At 32.1% G+C, this 22,626-nt stretch overlaps 2 protein-coding genes and 1 long non-coding RNA gene across 4 annotated transcripts; 1 reads left to right on the top strand and 2 right to left on the bottom strand.

Moving 5' to 3' along the window:
- Positions 1-130: 130 nt before the first annotated feature.
- Positions 131-22,139, bottom strand: LOC143194465 (uncharacterized). 2 transcript variants are annotated; one of them, XM_076401300.1, is made up of 9 exons: positions 21,691-22,139; positions 21,371-21,569; positions 20,692-21,313; positions 19,668-19,992; positions 19,239-19,593; positions 18,773-19,023; positions 18,522-18,715; positions 701-831; positions 131-544 (listed from the first exon to the last, which is right to left on the bottom strand). In XM_076401300.1, the coding sequence occupies exons 1-9, from the start codon at positions 21,999-22,001 to the stop codon at positions 281-283; spliced, it is 2,652 nt and encodes an 883-aa protein (XP_076257415.1). In that variant the 5' UTR covers positions 22,002-22,139; the 3' UTR covers positions 131-280. The 2 variants fall into 2 exon arrangements, with proteins under 2 accessions (XP_076257415.1, XP_076257413.1); XM_076401298.1 differs by lacking the exons at positions 131-544; positions 701-831 and adding exons at positions 17,163-17,711; positions 17,867-17,997.
- On the bottom strand, positions 3,814-4,727 carry LOC143194467 (uncharacterized). The gene is made up of 3 exons (XM_076401306.1): positions 4,336-4,727; positions 4,038-4,236; positions 3,814-3,980 (listed from the first exon to the last, which is right to left on the bottom strand). Exons 1-3 carry the CDS (start codon positions 4,644-4,646, stop codon positions 3,963-3,965), a joined length of 528 nt encoding a protein of 175 aa, XP_076257421.1. The 5' UTR covers positions 4,647-4,727; the 3' UTR covers positions 3,814-3,962.
- LOC143194468 (uncharacterized) lies at positions 4,924-6,538 on the top strand. The gene is made up of 2 exons (XR_013005327.1): positions 4,924-5,317; positions 5,374-6,538. It is a non-coding gene; the product is annotated as an uncharacterized LOC143194468 (long non-coding RNA).
- Positions 22,140-22,626: the final 487 nt, after the last annotated feature.

Genomic DNA, 22,626 nt, shown 5'->3' with positions numbered 1-22,626 from the left:
CAGATATATAAAAATATATTAAATAGACCAGTAATAATAAATGTTTAATTGTTTATTTTTGATGGTGTTATATTTGTAATATAAAATATTACAGATATAATTAACATCGAAAAATTAAAACAAGTACAAATAATTCCTGAATATGTTTTAATGTAAAATATATAAATCACCCAAAATAATAAGATTTTTAGCATATACAAAATAATGTTATCCATGTCAATATTAAAAATGTTTGTTCATATAAAAAACAATTTTTAATATAATAAACTAGAAATCTACTCTATGCACTAAAATCAAGTAAATTAGAAGTTAATTTACACATATTTGTGAAAATTTGTAGGTTTCCAAGTTGTATAGACTTTGTTAAGTTATGGCTTAAATCAAAAGGATCCTGAATACACATGAAGGCGGTCATTTTAAATACCTCTCCATCTTCCATGTTGGATTTCGTTTTGTAATTGTCTAATTCCCTAGGAAGATCTTTTCCAGCATTTTCCGAAAAAAGTGTTTTCAGTAGTACATGTCCCAAAAATGGACAAATAACCTAAAAAAAATATGACACGTGATATTAATAACCTCCAAAAAGATGTATTAATCTAAGCATAGTACTTCATAAAATGTAAGGTTATATTATAGTTTATGCAGATATGATTGAACGTTTACTAATAGTTATTACATACGGATTAATAAATATACTTACGTATTTTCCATAATTAAATGTATAGTAATATTCAAAAAATTCTTTAAGCAAAACATCTAAAGGCAATGTACACTCTTTTATATATTTTTTCGTTTCCGTCAAAGGCGAATTATATGCGATTGTTTTCCAACCTACAACAAAAACAAAATATCAAGCGTCGTTTTTATCAATGCCGTTTCGCTATTTTTCTGTTGAAACTCTCAATTCTTCACTGGTCACTGAAGACATGTGAGATTCAATGTTCTCAGGTTGAATGAATATCACCTATGAGTCAATACAGTCTCTGATTAAATCAATCCCAAAAATCCGCCAAAAATAAAAAGCTACATATGCACTCCATATTGCGTTTTGACTATTAGAAAGAGCTAAGAATTTTCTCCATTTATTTCTTTCATACATTCAACATCCAGAATTGCCCACTGTCACTTTTATACTCTCCCTGTCAAACTTCTCAAGTGTTTCAAAATATAAATTTCTAATTGTATGAAACTTTCATCAATATGTTCATCCTATAATCTTTAATATTACCAACCTGGAGAGAATAGTGTCGCTCTGCAATATGGTTGCACTTTTCCGTAAGTAAGAAACACAGTAAATATCATCCTTAATGAATCAATTGTTTAGTTTTTGTGAAGAAAATTGAACTTACCACTTATTATGTAACCTACTCCTTGAATCTCCATTATCTTGTCAACAGATGGTAGGAATCCTTTATATTGTAAGAAAAAGATGCCCATAATAGCTAAGGCATAATTGCTTATATTATCAACAGCTACGTGTCCTAACCATTTCTTGATTATTAAAATAAAAGGTTTGGTGATCGGCTGGAGTTTCATGCAATACCTGTGAAATAAAGTGCATTTAGTTGTACATACTTATTCCATGAAAATTATTACTTACTTTAAAAATTTAGTATTTTCTACACTTAAGCCATGTTTAAAGCATAAATCACAGTTTATTTTGGTTGGTATATGGTGAAGAGTTAAAATAGGAATGCGGGCACTTAAAATTGAATTTAAATTTGTGTAGTTCTTGTTTTTGGCGAATAGCTTAGAAGCCTCTTTAATAAAAATCACTTGATCTATAGGTTCTTGCTTATATAGTCCTTTGTATTGATTTCCAACATCAACAAATACGTCCAAATCACTTTTCTAAAATAAACAAAACCAAATATAATATGTAGGTCTTAAAAGCAGGTAGTTCCAAAATATTTAAAAATTATTGCATATAAATACACATTAAATATAAAACATAACATAGACGAAATTAAAATTTATAATCAAATATAATAGGCTAATGAATGGAACATTGAAAATTAATTGTAGACTTTTTAATACAGTTTAATGACGTAGATTTTGTATAAATTTAATGTAATATTTAATACTCACATAATTTCCTATCCCAGACATTCTTGAACCGTATGGAAACAATTTACATTCCTTAAATTTTTCCAATAATACATCTTGTAAATCTTTGTAACAAAGTGCTGTTCTTGAATCTAGTAGTGTAACATCTTCAGATTCACTCACAAGTTCTTTTGCATGTTCTGCTATACTCTCCCTTGATTTGAAAAGTAATTTTACTATCTCTGGCAGCTTCTTAGCTCTATCTTTTTTACTCAATCTAAGATTCCTTGGCAAGTGTCTAGATATTGAAAGTTCATCACCAAAAATGATCATATTACAAGTGGTACATTCATACTCTGTAACTTTAGCTTTTCGTGCTTCTGGCATAATCTTGTGCCTTAAAAAAGTAATATAAAACTGAATATAACTTCCATTCTGAAATATAAATACATCAACTTGACACTCACCTTCGACCATTAAAATTATGCTCAGACCAATCAAATTCAGATTGACACCACATGTCGCATATCTCGCAATAATACTTAAATTTCTTCTGTGAATTGGCATGGCAGGAGGACATGAGAATATGCTTTTTAATATGTCCCAATTGAAAAGGTAGATTACATTTGCATAATGTACAATAAATGCTTTGATTATCCTTAGATTGTTTAAAATAACTCAACTGATTTTTCATTCTGTTAGGTATAAGATCAAAAACATTAACACTTCCTGGCTTTTCTATAGACCGTATAATGTTGTGGTTATCGCGCGATAAATTACCAATATTTTCTCCTGCAAAAAAAATAGATCATAAAGTATACCAAAACTTACCGACATACATAAATACCACATACTTAAAACTCGCTGTCTTGGAAACATGTTTTATCTTATTTCTAGTATTAAAATTTCTAGTTTAAAGTTCCTACACCTCACAAGAAACTCTTGTCGCTGATTGACAACAAACCAAAGAAATGACACGATAAGTATGATCTACCCCCACTACTTGAGACTGAACAATGTAATTTTTTCTATGAATGTCATAACTTCTTGACTGGCTTGAAATGGTTAACAGAGATTAATGGCTGAATATAGTCTTATCCAATAAAATAGCCGATGCGTCATCAAAATTTATGACATGCTACGTCCTAATAACCCCACATGAAATTGAATTTTTGATTTACAACGTACATTATAATTAATATTTTTTCCATACATAAATACAATCTGGCAACAACGTCAAATGGTATTGCGCAAACAATTGTCAACAATCGACAAAAACTATAACCTAACTTAGACTTCCTAATTATTAACCTACATTTCTTTAAATCCTTGAATTCCTCGTTTGACATTTCCGACGGTGATTCCCCGACACGTTTTTTATCTTCAACAATTCTATAACAGATTACTTGAATATCCATTAAATAAAATTCTTCATTTTTTGTGTTGTACAAATACATAACTTTTTCTCTATGTTCATTTCCCATATGTTCTATAACAGAGGTTATAGCAACATCCTTAAAACAGATAATACATCGAAAGGAAGCTTTATTATGTGATTTTACATAAACCTGATGGGATTGTATACATTGATCCTGCTGAAGCCAAAATTTGTGATAATTTTCCAAGCGCTCAACTGCTCGTTTATTTTGGGATAACTTAAAATGTTTCTGACCTAAGATATGCTGTATCAATGTATGTTTGGTCACTTTCAAACAAGTAATTTGATGAAGGCATATTAGGCAAAACACATTTAATGGCCCACAACATTGTACAGTATAATTTTTTATTTGTTGGTATGGTTGAATAGCTTTAATTACATTCTGTGGGTACATTAATGAGGCAATTTTATCCTCATACTTTACTTGAAAATTAAAGCGAAAACTATTTACATTTTCATCATTATTACTACTGCTCTTTTAATTAATTGAGACATTCTGAATGGAAAATTCAATATGAAAAATTTTATTTTACATAATATCAGATTATGTTACCTGAATACCTAATCTAACAGATTCATCTATTCTTTCTTTTTCATTTAAGTTATTATATTCAAATTGTTCACTAATCAATGCTACATTTTCATCTTTTAAAGAGTCAATGTAGGTTTTTTCGAAGTGATTATGCTCCTGTAACGTTTTCCAAACATTTCTATAATGTTCAATGGTTAGTGTTTTTTCACATTGTATGCATCTAAAATTAATTGCTGTTTATAATGTTATAAAAAATATATAACATAAATGATCTAAAAATAATACATAACTTTACTATTTAATGTTAGTATTACCATACCTAAAACTATAATGTTTCTTATTTGAATTTTGTCTTAACTCATTATGAGCTTTTTCGGCGCTCCTTCTCAATAAAGACAATAAATAAATGAACTTTTTTTTATTCTGACTAGAACAATGAGAAAAAGTAAGCCGATAAGAGCTATTAAAGCAATTTAAAATCTCTAATATTTTTGTTTCAACATAATCCTCACTGATACAACTTCGCAAATCCTTTAATGCTCCACGTTCCAATATACTTATAATTTTTTCATCGTCGGCCAAAACTTCAGGGAATTGAATATTTTCTGAATTATTATTCAATAAATTCATTTTAAATACTCAAATGTATCAATTAGTCCTCTATTATAAACTAGTGTTATTTAATTATATTGAGTGAAATATTTTTTAAGATGTAACGTAATAAAATACAATTCATAGAAAAAATAGAAATTTCACGGTATAGGCGACCTTGGGGAAATGTTTTGTTTAGTTCAATCAACTGTAGCGCTGCGATTGCAAATTGTGATTGGCAGTTTAAATTCCAGGTGCCGCCACTAACATGAAATGTGATTGGTCGATCAAATTGTGTGAAATCAGCATTTTCTATGGGCGTCCATTTTTATGTTTGTTGTTTGTAGGTTATGGTTTTTGTTTAGATCACGAAATTTTCGTTTTACGTTGTGCATATTTTCTGTTTTACGTTAATTATTATGGGGTAATAATATAAAAATTGATGACAATACGTCAGTGTAGTAAAAGATGTAGTGTACCGAGGTAAAATTCTACTACGGAAATTAGACATCGTTTCCCAAAGAATGATCTCGCTCCTTTCCAAAAATGGGTTGATCAAGTAAATAGTAGTAAGTTACCTGGATAAACCACAATGCAAATATATCAACGTCATGGTGTTTGTTATGGACATATTAGTGAAAAATTTAGAATTATCCTTCCTTCACGAGCAGATATTTGGGTAAATGCATATCCATCATTGGTTTTATCAGGTACATATAAAATTATCTATCTAGTACATGTCTATTTATATATTGTTTGTTTACAGAAATTCAAAAACTTATGAAGATGTTAGTAGTAATAAAATTCAATTAATCTACCAAGTTGTGCGTATGTTGTCAGTGTGATGTCTCTACATAAAGAAGTCTTACAAGGAGGTAATAATTAATATAACTGGATAATTAGTAGTAATAAATACTACTTTTAATTGTAAAATATCCCTAAAATATTTGCAATACTTTAACTTTTTAGAACAATCAGTGTTCAATCATTTTATAGTAGAGGAATTATATATTTAAATTTGATTGCCTTGTTAAGAAAATAATTGTTATGGTGCCATCAATTAAAAATTTAATTGCTACTTTTAGGGGATTTATTAACTTAAAGAAATCTATTTTGTCTAAATTTACAAATAACTACATTTATTTAACAAATCTTAACCAAGATTGCTTAAAGATTTTTGTTGGATCTATTAGAGGTCATAGAGGTAGAAACAGCATCCTTCCCCTAGTATGTTCGAGAAATTTTTAAAAGGGCTCATCATTTCAATTTTTTCACATCATTCTCCCGGAGAAAATTGTGAAGAAGATGAACATGTTAGATAACTTATATTCTTTTTTAACGGGAGATCTAGTACCACTTGAGGTTGTTAAATTACCAGTTGAGTCTATATTTTCAGTTCCAGAGAATTTTGCTCTGAGGAAAACAAAAGTCTAATATTGTATTTTAGTCTTATTTCAGGCTATTTAACAAAACTTCTGAAAAAAAGACAACATGCAATATTTGTCTATATTCTATATTAAGTAGTTCCACAGATTAAATACTCTAAAATCTAAATATTTTTAAAAAACACATAAATTTTTAGTGTTTCCACTGTCCAATCCATAATGATTTTCAAGACAAAATTTTAAGTTATTCTGAGGTTTGATTGTATTTTTGGTTTAATGAAGTTAATGTAATATCAACAGGAAAGGATTTAAAGTTTACCTTCAATATATCAAGATAAGTTAGAACTCTAATAGATCCCATAAAATTGATGGCACTAAACATATATGGGAAGGCCTTATCGAAGAATTATAGATATTTTAATATTGCCTAGAATAGAGTTCATAATTGTTTTTTTTTGGCTTTTGTTTATATATATATTTATATTATTTACACTTATGTATATTTGTATAGGATTTTATTTTAATAAATTAATTTTAAAATTTAAATTTGATTTTTATTTAAATATTATTGGCCAGTAAATGTGACGTCACAAAATAATCAGGGGAAATGGCAGACCAATCAAAGCAAAGTATTTTCCTTACAGGTTTCTACATAACTATTTTAAACTAACCAATCAAATTCGCGTTGTCAGCGCCGCCAATGATTGGATTAAGCGAAACTTTGCCCCACTACTTACCATTGCAGTTGCACACCCCTGATACAATTATATTATAACCTCAAAATATATAAATATAGAAAAATATTAGCGTTGGGAACTATCGACTGAAAACAGTCAAAACAGTCGATAGTCACAAAACATTCGATAGTCAAAAAACTAGCGACTGAAAATAGTAATTCAGTCAGTCCACAAAATATTGAGAATTTAGAAGGGTATCTTAAATGGGCGAATACGATGCAGTGTTTTAGTTTCTTAATTTGTCGCTAGGTGGTTGGAGGAACAGTTTTGGTAGTAAAGCCGAAATTTGACACTTCCTGCTTTCAGAAGGCTACTCAAAAAATAAGGTGTAGTGTAGACAAAGCTTTTGTTGAAAGCATCTCTTTCGAATTGGGGCATTTTTTAACATGGCTGACAAATCAAACTTACAAACTTTATATTAAACTATTAAAATTTTATATATAATTAAATAAAATGTATTTTAAACTATTATTACATTTTTAATTTACTGTTATTACTGCTATTATTATTAATAAGATGTTTTAAATTTCCCGCTATTCATATTAATAGTTGCCTCCTCTAGTGGCAAATGAACGCTAAACTTTTTCACAGGTAATACATGGGAGATATACTTCTAATTACTCTGTGTTTTGTGAGTCAGTCAAATTTACGGTTCGACTGTTTTGTTCAATTCGTCATGTCAGACAAATATGTACAATGCACTTCTCTTGTATAAACCGTAAAAAAGGAAAGGACAGAGATAATTGCTTGGAGAAGTTAATTTTATATGTGCTTATATTTTCCAACGGTAGTATAAGCGAGACGGAGATGTATATATTCCTTCACATATTAACTTCAAAAAAGTAAAGGAAAAAAATTAATTACTGAAAACTATTAACATGCAACTAATAATTTTTTTAAGGAAGTAGAATTACTTTTATATTTTAATATTCTGTGGATTGTAAAAAGGAATGGGATTTTTCTATGGAAGGCAATAATACCCCACAAGTGTTTAATGGTATTTTAATATGTTAAATAGCAATTTCAAATAATATACTATAATAAATATAGACAATACAATATAACTCAAACAAAACCTAAAAACTAAAGATGTACAATACCATAAATACTAAATAAAAATTAAACATACACCTGATCATAAAAAAACAAATTCATGGCATAATTAAAAGTGATCGCACAATAACTCCTACAGCTTTTTTAACATCCAGAGGTCGCCATAATGGCTCATTCAAGTAATTTGATTGGTCAATTTAAATCTTCATTATAAGCCCCTGTAAGAAAAATATTTTATTGTGAAGACATTTGATTTTTTATAACATTTTTGTTAGATACGCTTAGTACAATCTTAATTTACAATTAATTTATTACTACTTATCCTATGTACTTGTATTAATTAACAAGCAAGACGAGAACGAGAAAATACATCAGTATATATTCCTCAATTATAAAATTATAATCATTTATTAATTATTAGCTTATAGCTATAGTTTACACTAAATGTATATACTTTATATAAGTTCGTATGGTTTTGTTCATTTCGATCTCCTGACATCCTGCGCGCTGTCCAGCAGTTATATTGCTTCCACGTTAGTATAATTTAGTAATCTTCTTTCGTGTTTCAAGGCGAAAACTTGAATAACTTCGCAAATCCATTTGATTTCCAGGTCATCGTGCAGTTCTTCATTGGTTACATAGCGATAGGTATTGGTAATCAATCGAAGAACCTTGTTTTGACAGCGCTGTATGACTAACTGATTTGAATTTTTAGTGCAACCCCATATTTGCACCCCATAGGTCCAAATTGGCTTTATAATTGTATTATAGATCAACCTCTTTGATTTTAGATCAAGTTGAGAGTATCTTCCGACTAACCAGTATAGTTGTTTTATTTTGATTCTAATGTGTTTTGCTTTTTGTCTAACGTGATGCTTACAATTTAATCTACTGTCAAGATGGATTTCAAGGTATTTAGCTGATTCTGCTTTAGGAATCGTACATCCATTGAGTGATATAATTAAGTTTTTATTAAGTTGAATTTCGTCCATTTGTAGATTTTGTTGACTGCCACTTGCACTTGCTCTATTGCCAGAGATATTTTTTTGCCATTATAATTGTGTCGTCAGCAAAGGTTCCAAGAAGTGTTTCTTTTGTTGTTGGAATGTCAGCAGAGTAGAGCAGATACAGGAGAGGTCCTAAGGCGCTACCTTGTGGAACTCCATTTCATGCGATATTCTAAATTTTCTTTCGAAAAAATATGACTCCAGCAATTGACAATAGTTACGCGGTAACAATTTGCTCATCTTACAGATTAATCCCAAATGCCAAACCCGATCAAAAGCTTGTGAAACATCCAGGAATATTGCAGGGCAGTATTTCTTTTCCTCAAACGCTTTTTCAATAGCCGCAGTTACTCTGTGCACTTGATCGATTGTTCTGGTATTGTTACCAAATGTTTAACACTAAACGTAAACTAATATCAGTTTCTCAAATAGTTTTGATATTGCAGGTAGTAGCGAAATAGGTCTGTAAGATTCGACTTGTTCTGCAGGTTTGTCAGGTTTTTTTAGCATAATTATTTGTGCAACTTTAAAGCATTCCGGGACATGCTTCAGCCTTAAACAGGCATTAAATATATATGTCAACATGATGATTGCTTTTCGTGGCAGTTCTTTCAATAATCCAGGTGAAATGTCACTATACCAGGTGCCTTTTTAGGATTGAGGTTATCAATTTCAGTGGCAACTTCCAGTGGAGAAATTAGATTTAGTTCTACATCGGGTTGATAAACAGGAGATGTATCCACGGTAGATTCTATATCATTAGGTCGAAATATGTTAGCTCAGTATTGTGCGAACAATTCAGCCTTTTCATTGTCGCGTCGAACTAATTGGTCTTTCAAGCAATTCTGTTTACATTCTTTGATCTTTTGATTCGTCTGATTACTAACTCTATTAAAAATAGTTTTGTCTGCAGCATTTCTGGTTCTGTGCCATACTCTTGTAGCTTTTCGCCTTTCTTTTATTATTATTTTTTTGTTCTGGCCTAAAAACCAGGCGGTGGAATGCACGACGCATACCTGGTCGCGGAGACTTGCCCTGGAGTGACAAGTTGGACCGGGTTATATGCGACTGCCTCTGGGCTTACTAATACACTAAACCGAAACCGCCTCACAGTTGACCCCTGTGGATCACTACTGCTACTGCATTAAATTTAGGGATATGGCACCCGCTGATCGGGCAGCCGTTATTGGGCACGAGGGCCCGACGATTCTATTGATTCGCGAACTTGAGTTAACACACAACTGGATACTGTTGTATGGGGGCAAATGTTATGACTGTAGCGACGGATGAGGTTGTTTCAGCCTGGAAAAAAGGGGGGGGGGAGCTTAGCGGTGACGCGGTGCTAAGCTTCCAGCATGTCGACCAGCTCGCGAGCAAGCGCGATTTCAGAAGAACTTGAGCTGAGTTATTGTTTGTGGAATGATTGAGGTATGAAGTGCTTGATTTCTGGAGTGTCAGTTTCCCTATGAATTTGATTATTTCTGACAAGCCATGGAGCGTTATATTCTACTGAGGAGCTTATTTTGGAAAACTTGAAGCCGTTTGACCTGATTGGGTGTAACAAACTTGAAGTAGACATTAGATCCGTAGAGGAGTACGGACCGAATTAACATCTTGTAAAATAAGCATTTCATGGAGATGGGAAGTCTGCTAGAAGGGAAGATCGGAGAAGATAGGAGGTTTACTATCCCCGAACCTTTTTGGATTGATTTCTAGATTTGGGTATGCCAACCCAACCGCCGATCGAAGTGAAGACCTAGGTACGTGACGTTATCCAGCCATGGAATTATTGCGGTGTCGATCTTAAGTTGCGAGACGTGCAGTGCGTAACGCTTCTTATGGAAAATGATGGCCTGGATTTTCAGAGGGTTAATTTGCAACCTCCAGAATTTGAACCATTTGACCGCATGATTGAGCTGCTTCTGTAAACGTTCATGAATTGTAACTTCGAACCTGGCGGCCGTAAAGAGAGCAGTGTCGTCAGCGTAAAACACGACGTTAATGTGCTCTTTTCTCGGCAGATCTGAAATAAAGAGGTTAAATAAGGCTGGGGCCAGCGGGGAACCTTGTGGTACGCCAGCATCGATTTGTTTACGACTGGAAAGTGATTCCCTAATCTTGACCTGGAAAGATCTGTCCGAGAAATAGGACTGGATGAGAGCGGTTAGGTCTTCTGGGAGGCCTAACCGCACGCCCTTTGCGATCAATCCGTCGTGCCAGACCTTATCGAAGGCTTTGGTTAGGTCCAGAAGAACTGCTCCAAGCTTTTTACGTTGGTCAAGAGCGTGATGGATGTGTGCGGCCAGACGGGTAGCCTGATGGACAGATGAGTGGTGAGCGCGAAACCCGAATTGTTCATACGCATTGATGTTGTTTTCCTTTGTGAAAGAGTTGAGAGAGTAGAGTATTACTCTGTCGGCAAGCTTCGAAATGGCGCTGATAAGGCTGATAGGCCTGTAATCAGATGGAGATGATTTTGCTCCTTTCTTGGGTACAACCGCTATATGTGCTTGTTTCTAAGACGGCGGAAAATGTTGCAGCCTCATGATGGAGTTAATGATATTTGCCAGTTCTGCTAGCTGCTTACGCGGGAGCTTTTTAACTGGGTAATCGATATTCCATCGAAACCTGGAGATTTTTTGGTTTGAAGTTTGCCGATCATTGTCTGTAGAGAATACGAAATGGATGAGAAGAAAGGCTGGGGTTACTGGTCTTTTGATGGAGTTGGATTCGCTGATGACAGGGTCATTGTCTTTAGCTTTAGTGTTCTCTGCTGGTGGGAGGCATTCCATTTGAGCTTCGTAGGTCTCTGGAGGAGCTCGACTTTTTCTTGGTCAATGACTGCGAAATTTCCTGTAACCGCTGACTTCAGGGGGGGATGACATTGTGCGTCTTCCCCCAGAAGGAAGGGGGGCCATCCAGTTTTTTGGTCCGCGAGAAATGAATTCCATTTCATTGCTCGCCAAGTCGAGACGTTCGCCCTTACCCCCTTGCATACTTTGTTTGCCTCCCTTTTGTCTGCAGCATCAAGGGTGAATCGGGCTGATCTGCATAAACCGTTTTTGATGCGAATTTGGCGTTTAAGAGAAGCAGGAAGGTTGTTTTCCACGGCTGGGGTTGTGATAAAATTTTGACTGTGGCAGATTCGTGAGCAGACTGAATATCACGAGTTAGCTTGAGTACGGCTTCCTCGAGCTATTCTTGTTTGTTAATTTTCGGAATTCGATCGTATTTCAGGAGAAGAGATTGGTAGTTTTCCCAGTGGGTCTTTTTCCTGAATCTTATTAGTGGGACTTGAGTGGTGGCGCAGTTTTCGAGTCTGAGAAGGACCGGACGATGATCAAAGTCTAGTTCGTCAAGGACTCGAACTTCGGAATGGCGATTTACGTCTTGAAGAATAAAGAAATCAAGGATTCTTGCTGTGCCTTGAGAAACTGTAGTAGGGTGATGGGTGGGTTCATGTGGCAGGGCAAGACCGTAGCCTAGATCTGCACTTAGAGATACGATAGCGTTACCTGCGGTGTTCGCTCTGGAAAACCCCCAGGTGAGGTGGTGGGCGTTGAAATCGCCACCTATTATTTTTGGAAAATTTCCTTCGATGAGTGATCGGTATTCGGCATAGTTGAATGCAGAAGATTTCCTGTACAGGGATGTAATCACGAAGGGACGTTCTTGGATATTGATTTTAATGGAGGTTGTTTCGAAATTGTTTACTGATAACGATGGAAAGAGCTCGTGTTCCTCTTTTCTGGCAAGAATGGCGGTTCGAAAGAGAGACGATGCGAAGGTTTTAGGAAAGTTTCCTGGATGAGAACGATGTCGACGTCATAGAATGTCATGACGTCTTCCAATTCTGCTTACTTTCCGCGTAAGCTGTTTGCATTCCATGTCATCAGAATAAGATATTTCGAAACAGCTATTTCGAAGAATTAAAAGGCTGCTGAAAATTAAAGAAACAGGTAAATGTTGCCGCTTAGGCGGCGACATTTGGGAAAAGATGAACAAGTTGGTGAGCCAGGGCGATCACTTGCAGGAAAGCCTGCGGGTCAGTAAAAGCCTGCATTGGAGAGTTAAGGTCCGGTGTATTGGTTGGAGCAGGCTGGGTGGCGCTGGCTAATTTTTGGGCTAGCTTCTTGCCACTTTGGTTACTCCATGTGGAGGCCTGGATTCGGTCGGAATTTTTGGTTTTCTTGGAGCAGGACGGCAGCTGCAACCGGTGAAGTTTGCGGTATGAATTTCACCGCAATTGTTGCACTTTGGAGGTGCTTCTGGGATCTAGTGTCGTGATGTCCGGCACATTTAACGCATCGTGGGGGGGGGGGCTCGGCAATACCGGCAATACTAAACGCGTTAACCATTACACCATAGAAGCAGTTGTCTAGAATATTTCTACGGAATGGCTTTTGCAATGAACGACTTTCGATTTTTTGTCACATCAGCTCATTAATAACATTATACACAAACATTTGATTATTTTAGATAAAAGATATGTGAAAGCTGTGTACGTGCCTTTGAGATATGAGCGTTTCCATCGATTTCCCCCATTTCCCCTCCAACAGATACTGATTTGGTTCCAATGGAACCACCACGGAAATGCACTCTATCGAATAATTTTTTTTTTTGAAAATCGGCCCACAATTGACCGAGGTATGGATGAACATAAATTAATATATATATATATATATATATATATATATATATATATATATATATATATATATATACAGCCGAACATAGAATCCCTTCTTTTTTCGAAGTAGTTTAAAAATGACGCTACAGGTGTTGAAGCATGAGTAAGTGAGGTTAAAAGTACAGGATGTTTGTTATATAACCACAATCTTAATTTTAATTCTAATAGTTTTAAATTAATGCTAATAATTTTTTTTATTTTATTAATCTCTTAGAACGTCAACAATCTACCTGTGTCCAATAAGTATTATTGTATGATTTCCGTTATATAATATAACCAACGTAGAAGATCACTTCAGTAAGTGATCTGCTGTATAACTTATAATCTAAATATTATTCTAGATACTATTCTAACTTATTTTAAAGTCTATCCTAACTTATTCTAAAGACTATTCTATCTTATTCTAGAGATTAGTAAATCTCACTCTATGTGTCTATTAATCCGTTCGTATGGCAATTTGCATTTGAGCCTACGCACTTCACTATCGTCGCGCACATTTAACTGTTTGGCGATTGTGCGAGACTGTTCTAGCGAGACTAACACTTCGAATCGCACTCGTTATGGGTTCTAAGGAGATATGGCGTTGAGTCAGTTTGTTGGACATGTAATATGGGGCATCGAGACTTTATTCTGGAACCTCTGGAGGATATCTATGTTAGATTTGCTAGTAGTACCCAAATGTAGTAGTACCCGAATTTGTAAATTTGTGGGATTATTGAAATGATGAAGTTAACAAAACTATCTAGTGCATAAGAAAACTATCTAAGCAAAATAAGTCTACGATCGAATAGCACTATCTGGTACATTTAATGTCTTATGATGGAAAATTGTAGAGGTTACATCATTAAAACTCGCGTTAGACGATAAACTTATTAATAATTTTATCACGCAGTTTTTAACTTTCCCTCAGGCGCGTATAAAGTAAATAGTCGAGAATTCTCTTCATAAACGTTATCCTACCTTACGTTCATCTACGTAACAAGACCAATTGGTAGTAAATAATATTAATTAGAAAGAAGCTATTTTAAGATCGTTAGGGTTTATACAGATCTGTATTCGCAGCAACATCAGTTTTATAAATGTGTTACGTTTTTTTACGTTTGTTTGTTAAAGTATTTCGGTAAGCGCTATTCATTTATGCTAGTACTACTTCCTATTTTTTACTTAGATTAATTTTGTTGTTTTTGGTCTGAAATGTGTTTATCAAATTGTAGTTAAAAATTTAATCTGGAGAATCCTAAAGATTTTGAGGTTGTTTGATCAGTAAGACGACGAAGCACATAGCGCATATTCAATATCAGTCTCGTGAAGGCAATTCAAGTTAGGATCTCATACAGATGATACTTTTTGCTTAAAAAGGTAAAAGGGAGTTCTTTCAAAACCATATATTATTTTCAAGTTACTGGGTGTACAGTAAGAATAGCAAGAACTCCTTTAGAATGTTGGAGTTGCATTTAGGACCGAAATATTGGGTATAATTATCACTACATAGTATAAAACAAAGTCTCCTTTTCTGTCCCTATATCCCTATGTGCGCTTAAATCTTTAAAACTACGCAACGGATTTTGATGCGGTTTTTTTCAATAGATAGAGTGATTCAAGAGGAAGGTTCATATGTATAATACATGCATAATATACTAAGGCAACATTGCTAATTTTAGAGGTTTCTAATTTGATGTCATAAATTAACCTATTTTTTTAGGCTTATTTAGCAATTAGCAAAAACGCTGCCTAACCCTACGAGTTAGATCAAATTAATGTACTACAATATTGTACACCATAAAAAGGTCTACAAAAAAGTCCGCGATGGTATATGTTTATCTTTTAGGGATAACCCACATTAACCATTTTTATTGTTTACTTTTTACGTGAGAAAATGGCTTATTTACGAAGCTATTTTAAGAAATACGGCATTAATCCTTATCGAATTAAGTACCTTAAATACAGTGTGCAATTAATATAGATCAATATGGTTCCTTACAACATGTAAATTAAACAAATATTTTCGGAGATATTACAAATATAAAATTTGCGTTTAAAAATGTGTAATGTAATAAAAATTGTATGAATTTAGATATTCCAAAGATAGCAGGAAATCTTCATAGTAAGTATAGGGGAAGAGGAATTGTTTTACTCCAAATTTAATGCGTGCAGGCCAAGGGCAGTAATGAATGAACCAAAAATACTTTATCGATTTTAATCATGTTTTCATTGAGTGACATAGGCATATATATTTTATGCCCGTGCAAAGTCGGAGCGGGCCGCTATGTTTTTATATACAACGTTCATATTTTTTCTGTAGTGTATTTAATTTAGTATCAGCATTGCACCCGTGCGAAGCCGGGGAGGGTCGCTAGTATAGAATATACCGCTCTATTAGTATATAGTACAACCAATATATTGAAAGTAGTAAATCATTGTTCAATGCGACAGAAATACTCAACTTTATTGAGCTGAAGGCATTTATATGCCTCTTATGGTGGGTACTGATCTGAATACTCGGTTCAAGCGGATTCGACACATTGATGAAACAAGGCAAAACGCTGCTTAATTCCCCGCGCACGTATGTGATTTCTGTGAATACGCCGAATCAGCTCGAGTCGAATGCTCAAGTTCGTACCCATCATTATATTTAGATGGTGTTCACAGACAAAGTTTGTTAAACCTAATAAGAATGGAATTAAGATTTACGCATTGGTTACCTCTGAAGTTTACTACCAATATAATTCAAAAATTCACAACTGAAACCGAACGCAATGTAACTACAATTTTTTTGTTTATGTAACTACGGTTTACTAGTATTTCATTGATAGCTAAATTATGAATTACAAATCTCATTATAATATAATTATATTAAAAATTGTACTATATTTATTAGATATTGACCCTTCCAATATCATTTGGTCCAATCGATCCTACATAATCCAACTAAATAACATTTCTACTTTTATTAAATTATCCAAAAAGAAATGCTATGAAAAATAATTTAAAAGGAGATGATCAATACTTAATCATTTTCAGATCTTTCTAAAAATTGAATATAAAAGAGAGCTTATTCAAAGTAGCAATAATTATTCAGATCACAATTAATGAAACTTAAAATATTTTACTATTATTTTTTGTTAGTGCGAAAAAGGGATTCTATACTATCTGGAATAACCGTTTATCACGACGCAATAAGCGATTCTGGTGACGCCAAGGAGAACCATCCTGAAGTCTCTCAAGACACGTGATAAAATATTTTTAGAAATTATTTATTTTTACATATATATATATATATATATATATATATATATATATTGTTTCATATGTCAATATTTAGTTATAATATTGTATAGTTCACTTACATTTTATGTAAAGCTGGGATCTGTTAACAAAGCAATATATTTTGTGACTAATATATATATATATAAGCCTTCTTGCCTTAAAGGGCTAGTCTCTTAGAAATTAATGTTACTTAGTAATTGCATAAATTGTGATATTAAACCAGATTTTACTCACCCTTGGTGCTTCCGAAATCACATTCCTTTAGTTGCAGAATATTTATATTAATGTATATTATATATTTATCTTAATTTGTTACATTTTAAATCAAATTGTTTTTAATAAAATTTAGATAATTTGTTTGATAAATATATATTTATAGGTATTTATTTTAAAAGTACTCAAATCAAAGCATAAAATAAAACAGATATATAAAAATATATTAAATAGATCAGTAATAATAAATGTTTAATTGTCTATTTTTGATGGTGTTATATTTGTAATATAAAATAATATAGATATAATTAACATCGAAAAATTAAAACAAATACAAATAATTCGTGAATATGTTTTAAAGTAAAATATATAAATCACCCAAAATAATAAGATTTTTAGCATATACAAAATAATGTTATCCATGTCAATATTAAAAATGTTTGTTCATATAAAAAACAATTTTTAATATAATAAACTAGAAATCTACTCTATGCACTAAAATCAAGTAAATTAGAAGTTAATTTACACATATTTGTGAAAATTTGTAGGTTTCCAAGTTGTATAGACTTTGTTAAGTTATGGCTTAAATCAAAAGGATCCTGAATACACATGAAGGCGGTCATTTTAAATACCTCTCCATCTTCCATATTGGATTTCGTTTTGTAATTGTCTAATTCCCTAGGAAGATCTCTTCCAGCATTTTCCGAAAAAAGTGTTTTCAGTAGTACATGTCCCAAAAATGGACAAATAACCTAAAAAAATATGACACGTGATATTAATAACCTCAAAAAAGATGTATTAATCTAAGCATAGTACTTCATAAAATGTAAGGTTATATTATAGTTTATGCAGATATGATTGAACGTTTACTAATAGTTATTACATACGGATTAATAAATATACTTACGTATTTTCCATAATTAAATGTATAGTAATATTCAAAAAATTCTTTAAGCAAAACATCTAAAGGCAATGTACACTCTTTTATATATTTTTTTGTTTCCGTCAAAGGCGAATTATATGCGATTGTTTTCCAACCTACAACAAAAACAAAATATCAAGTGTCGTTTTTATCAATGCCGTTTCGCTATTTTTCTGTTGAAACTCTCAATTCTTCACTGGTCACTGAAGACACGTGAGATTCAATGTTCTCGGGTTGAATGAATATCACCTATGAGTCAATACTGTCTCTGATTAAATCAATCCCAAAAATCCGCCGAAAATAAAAAGCTACATATGCACTCCATATTGCGTTTTGACTATTAGAAAGAGCTAAGAATTTTCTCCATTTATTTCTTTCATACATTCAACATCCAGAATTGCCCACTGTCACTTTTATGCTCTCCCTGTCAAACTTCTCAAGTGTTTCAAAATATAAATTTCTAATTGTATGAAACTTTCATCAATATGTTCATCCTATAATCTTTAATATTACCAACCTGGAGAGAATAGTGTCGCTCTGCAATATGGTTGCACTGTTCCGTAAGTAAGAAACACAGTAAATATCATCCTTAATGAATCAACTGTTTAGTTTTTGTGGAGAAAATAAAGTATAAACTTACCACTTATTATGTGACCTACTCCTTGAATCTCCATTATCTTGTTAACTGATGGTAAGAACCCTTTATATTGTAAGAAAAAGATGCCCATAATAGTCAAGGCATAATTGGTTATATTATCAACAGCTACGTTTCCTAACCATTTCTTGATTATTAAAACAAAAGGTTTGATGATCGGCTGGAGTTTCATGCAATACCTGTGAAATAAAGTGCATTTAGTTGTACATACTTATTCCATGAAAATTATGACTTACTTTAAAAATTTAGTATTTTCTACACTTAAGCCATGTTTAAAGGATAAATCACAGTTTATTTTGGTTGGTATATGGTGAAGAGTTAGAATAGGAATGCGGGCAGTTAAAATTGAATTTAAATTTGTGTAGTTCTGGTTTTTGGCGAATAGCTTAGAAGCCTCTTTAATAAAGATTACTTGATCTATAGGTTCTTGCTTATACAGTCCTTTGTATTGATTTCCAACATCAACAAATACGTCCAAATCACTTTTCTAAAATAAACAAAACCTAATATAATATATAGGTCTTAAAAGCAGTTAGTTCCAAAATATTTAAAAATTATTGCATATAAATGCATATTAAATATAAAACATAACATATATGAAATTACAATTTTATGAAAAGATATGAAATTAAATTGAAGATTTTTTAATACAGTTTAATGATGTAGATTTTGTATAAATTTAATGTAATATTTAATACTCACATCATTTCCTGTCCCAGACATTCTTGAACCATATGGAAACAATTTACAATCCTTAAATTTTTCCAATAATACATCTTGTAAATCTTTGTAACAAAGTGCTGTTCTTGAATCAATCAGTGTAACATTTTCAGATTCACTCACAAGTTCTTTTGCATGTTCTGCTATACTCTCCCTTGATTTGAAAAGTAATTTTACTATCTCTGGTAGCTTCTTAGCTCTATCTTTTTTACTCAATCTAAGATTCCTTGGCAAGTGTCTAGATATTGAAAGTTCATCACCAAAAATGATCATATTACAAGTGGTACATTCATACTCTGTAACTTTAGCTTTTCGTGCTTCTGGCATAATCTTGTGCCTTAAAAAAGTAACATAAAACTTAATATAACTTCCACTCTGAAATTTAAATACAAAAATCAACTTGACATTCACCTTCGACCATTAAAATTATGCTCAGACCAATCAAATTCAGATTGACACCACATGTCGCATATCTCGCAATAATACTTAAATTTCTTCTGTGAATTGGCATGGCAAGAGGCCATGAGAATATGCTTTTTAATACATCCCAACTGAAAAGGTATATTACATTTGCACAATGTACAATAAATGCTTTGATTATCCTTAGACTGTTTAAAATAACTCAACTGATTTTTCATTCTGTTAGGTATAAGATCAAAAACATTAACACTTTCTGGTTTTTCTATAGACCGTATAATGTTGTGGTTATCGGGCGATAAATTAACGATATTTTCTCCTGCAAAAAAATTAGATCATAAAGTATACCAAAACTTACCGACAGTTAAAATTATAGTACCACATACTTAAAACTTGCTGCCTTGGAAACATTTTAATCTTATTTTTAGTATTTTATGACGTTTTTATATATTTTGTTTAAAGTCCCTACATCACACCATGAAACTCTTGTCGAGGATTGACAACAAACCAAAGAAATGACACAATAAGTATGATCTACCCCCACTACTTGAGACTGAACAATGTCATTACTTCTTGACTAGCTTGAAATGGTTTACACCCTTGTGTGCATTTAAAACATGACTTAGCAGAGATAGAACTATATGGGTATAGAGTAATGACTGAACATAGTCTTATCCAATAAAATATCCGATGCATCATCAAAATTTATGACATGCTACGTTGTGATATCGCCATATGAAATTAAATTTTTGATTTACAACGTACATTATAATTAATATTCTTTTCACCTTTATAAATAATCGAAAGGCCAGATGTTTCTTAACTTAAATAAATCGGTAATTGCAGTCATAAAGATTGTAAACTTTCCATACATACAGTACAATCTGGCAAGAATGTGAATTAAAATATAAGCTATTTTAGTAATTGAGTCACTTCGTCTAATGGTATTGCGTAACCAATTGTCAAACAATCGACCAAAAACTATAACCTAACTTAGACTTCCTAATTATTAACCTACTTTTCTTTAAATCCTTGAATTCCTCGTTTGACATTTCCTGCGGTGATTCCTCGATCTGTTTTTTATCTTCAACAATTCCATAACAAATTACTTGAATATCCATTAAATAAAATTCTTCATTTTTTGTGTTGTACAAATGCATAACTTTCTCTCTATGTTCATATCCCATAATATGTTCTATAACAGAGGTTATAGCAACATCCTTAAAACAGATAGTACATCGAAAGGAAGCTTTATTGTGTGGTTTTACATAAACCTGATGGGATTGTATACATTCATCCTGCTGAAGCCAAAATTTGTGATAATTTTCCAAGCGCTCAACTACTTGTTTATTTAGGCATAACTTAAAATGTTTCCGACCTAAGATATGCTTTATCAATGTATGTCTGGTCACTTTAAAACAAGTAATTTGATGAAGGCATATTAGGCAAAACACATTTAATGGCCCACAACATTGTACAGTATAATTTTTTATTTGTTCGTATGCTTGGATAGCTTTAATTAAATTCCGTGGGTACATTAATGAGGCAATTTTATCCTCATACTTTACTTGAAAATTAAAGCGAAAACTATTTACAATTTCATCATTATTATTACTGCTCTTTTCAATAATTGGGACATTCTGAATGGAAAATTCAATATGAAAAGTTTTATTTTACATAATATCAGATTACATTACCTGAATACCTAATCTAACAGACTCATGTATTGTTTCTTTTTCATTTAAGTTATTATATTCAAATTGTTCACTAATCAATGCTACATTTTCATCTTTTAAAGAGTCAATGTAGGTTTTCTCAAAGTGATTATGGTCCTGTAAAGTTTTCCAAACATTTCTATAACGTTCAATGGTTAGTGTTTTTTCACATTGTATGCATCTAAAAGTAATTGCTATTTATAATGAATATGCTGTTTATAAATAATGTTATAAAAAATATATAATATAAATGGGCTAAAAATAATACATAACTTTAGTATTTAATGTTACTATTACCATACCTAAAACTATAATGTTTCTTATTTGAATTTTGTCTTAACTCATGATGAGCTTTTTTGGCGCTCCTTCTCAATAAAGACAATAAGTAAATGAACTTTTCTTTGTTCTGACTAGAACAATGAGAAAAAGTAAGCCGATAAGAGCTATTAAAGCAATTTAAAAACTCTAATATTTTTGTTTCAACATAATCCTCACTGATACAACTTCCCAAATCCTTTAATGCTCCACGTTCCAATATACTTATAATTTTTTCATCGTCGGCCAAAACTTCAGGAAATTGAATATTTTCTGAATTATTATTCAATAAATTCATTTTAAATAATCAAATGTATCAATTAGTCCTTTTCTATTATAAACTAGTGTTATTTAATTATATTGTGTGAAATATTTTTTAAGCAACGTAATAATATACAATTACGTTATAACCTCAAAATATATAAACATAGAAAAATATTAGCGTTGGGAACTATCGACTAAAAACTGTCAAAACAGTCGATAGTCAAAAAATAGCGTCTGATAATAGTAATTCAGTCAGTCCACAAAATATTGAGAATTTAAAAGGGTATCTTAAATGAGCGAATACGATGCAGTGTTTTTGTTTCTTAATTTGGCGCTAGGTGGCTCAAGGTATAATTTTGGTAGCAAAGCCGTAATTTGACACTTCCAGCTTTCAGAAGGCTACTCAAAAAAATAAGGTGTAATGTAGACAAAGCTTTTGTTGAAAGCGTCTCTTTCGAATTGGAACATTTTTTAACATGGCTGACAAATCAAACTTAAAAAAATTATAAACTTTATATTAAACTATTAAAATTCTACATATAACAAAATAAAATGTATTTTTAAACTTTTGTTGCATTTTTATTTTTACTGTTATTACTGCTATTAATATTAATAAGATGTTTTAAATTTCCCCCTATTCATATTAACAGTTGCGCCCT

This window comes from Rhynchophorus ferrugineus, unplaced genomic scaffold (assembly GCF_030347505.1).
Source record: "Rhynchophorus ferrugineus isolate W39M unplaced genomic scaffold, kcgeb_rfMv2 rfM3, whole genome shotgun sequence".
NCBI classification, from domain to species: domain Eukaryota; kingdom Metazoa; phylum Arthropoda; class Insecta; order Coleoptera; family Curculionidae; genus Rhynchophorus; species Rhynchophorus ferrugineus.
Note: the sequence above shows the minus strand (reverse complement) of the source record. Positions and strands in the feature narration are given on the sequence as shown.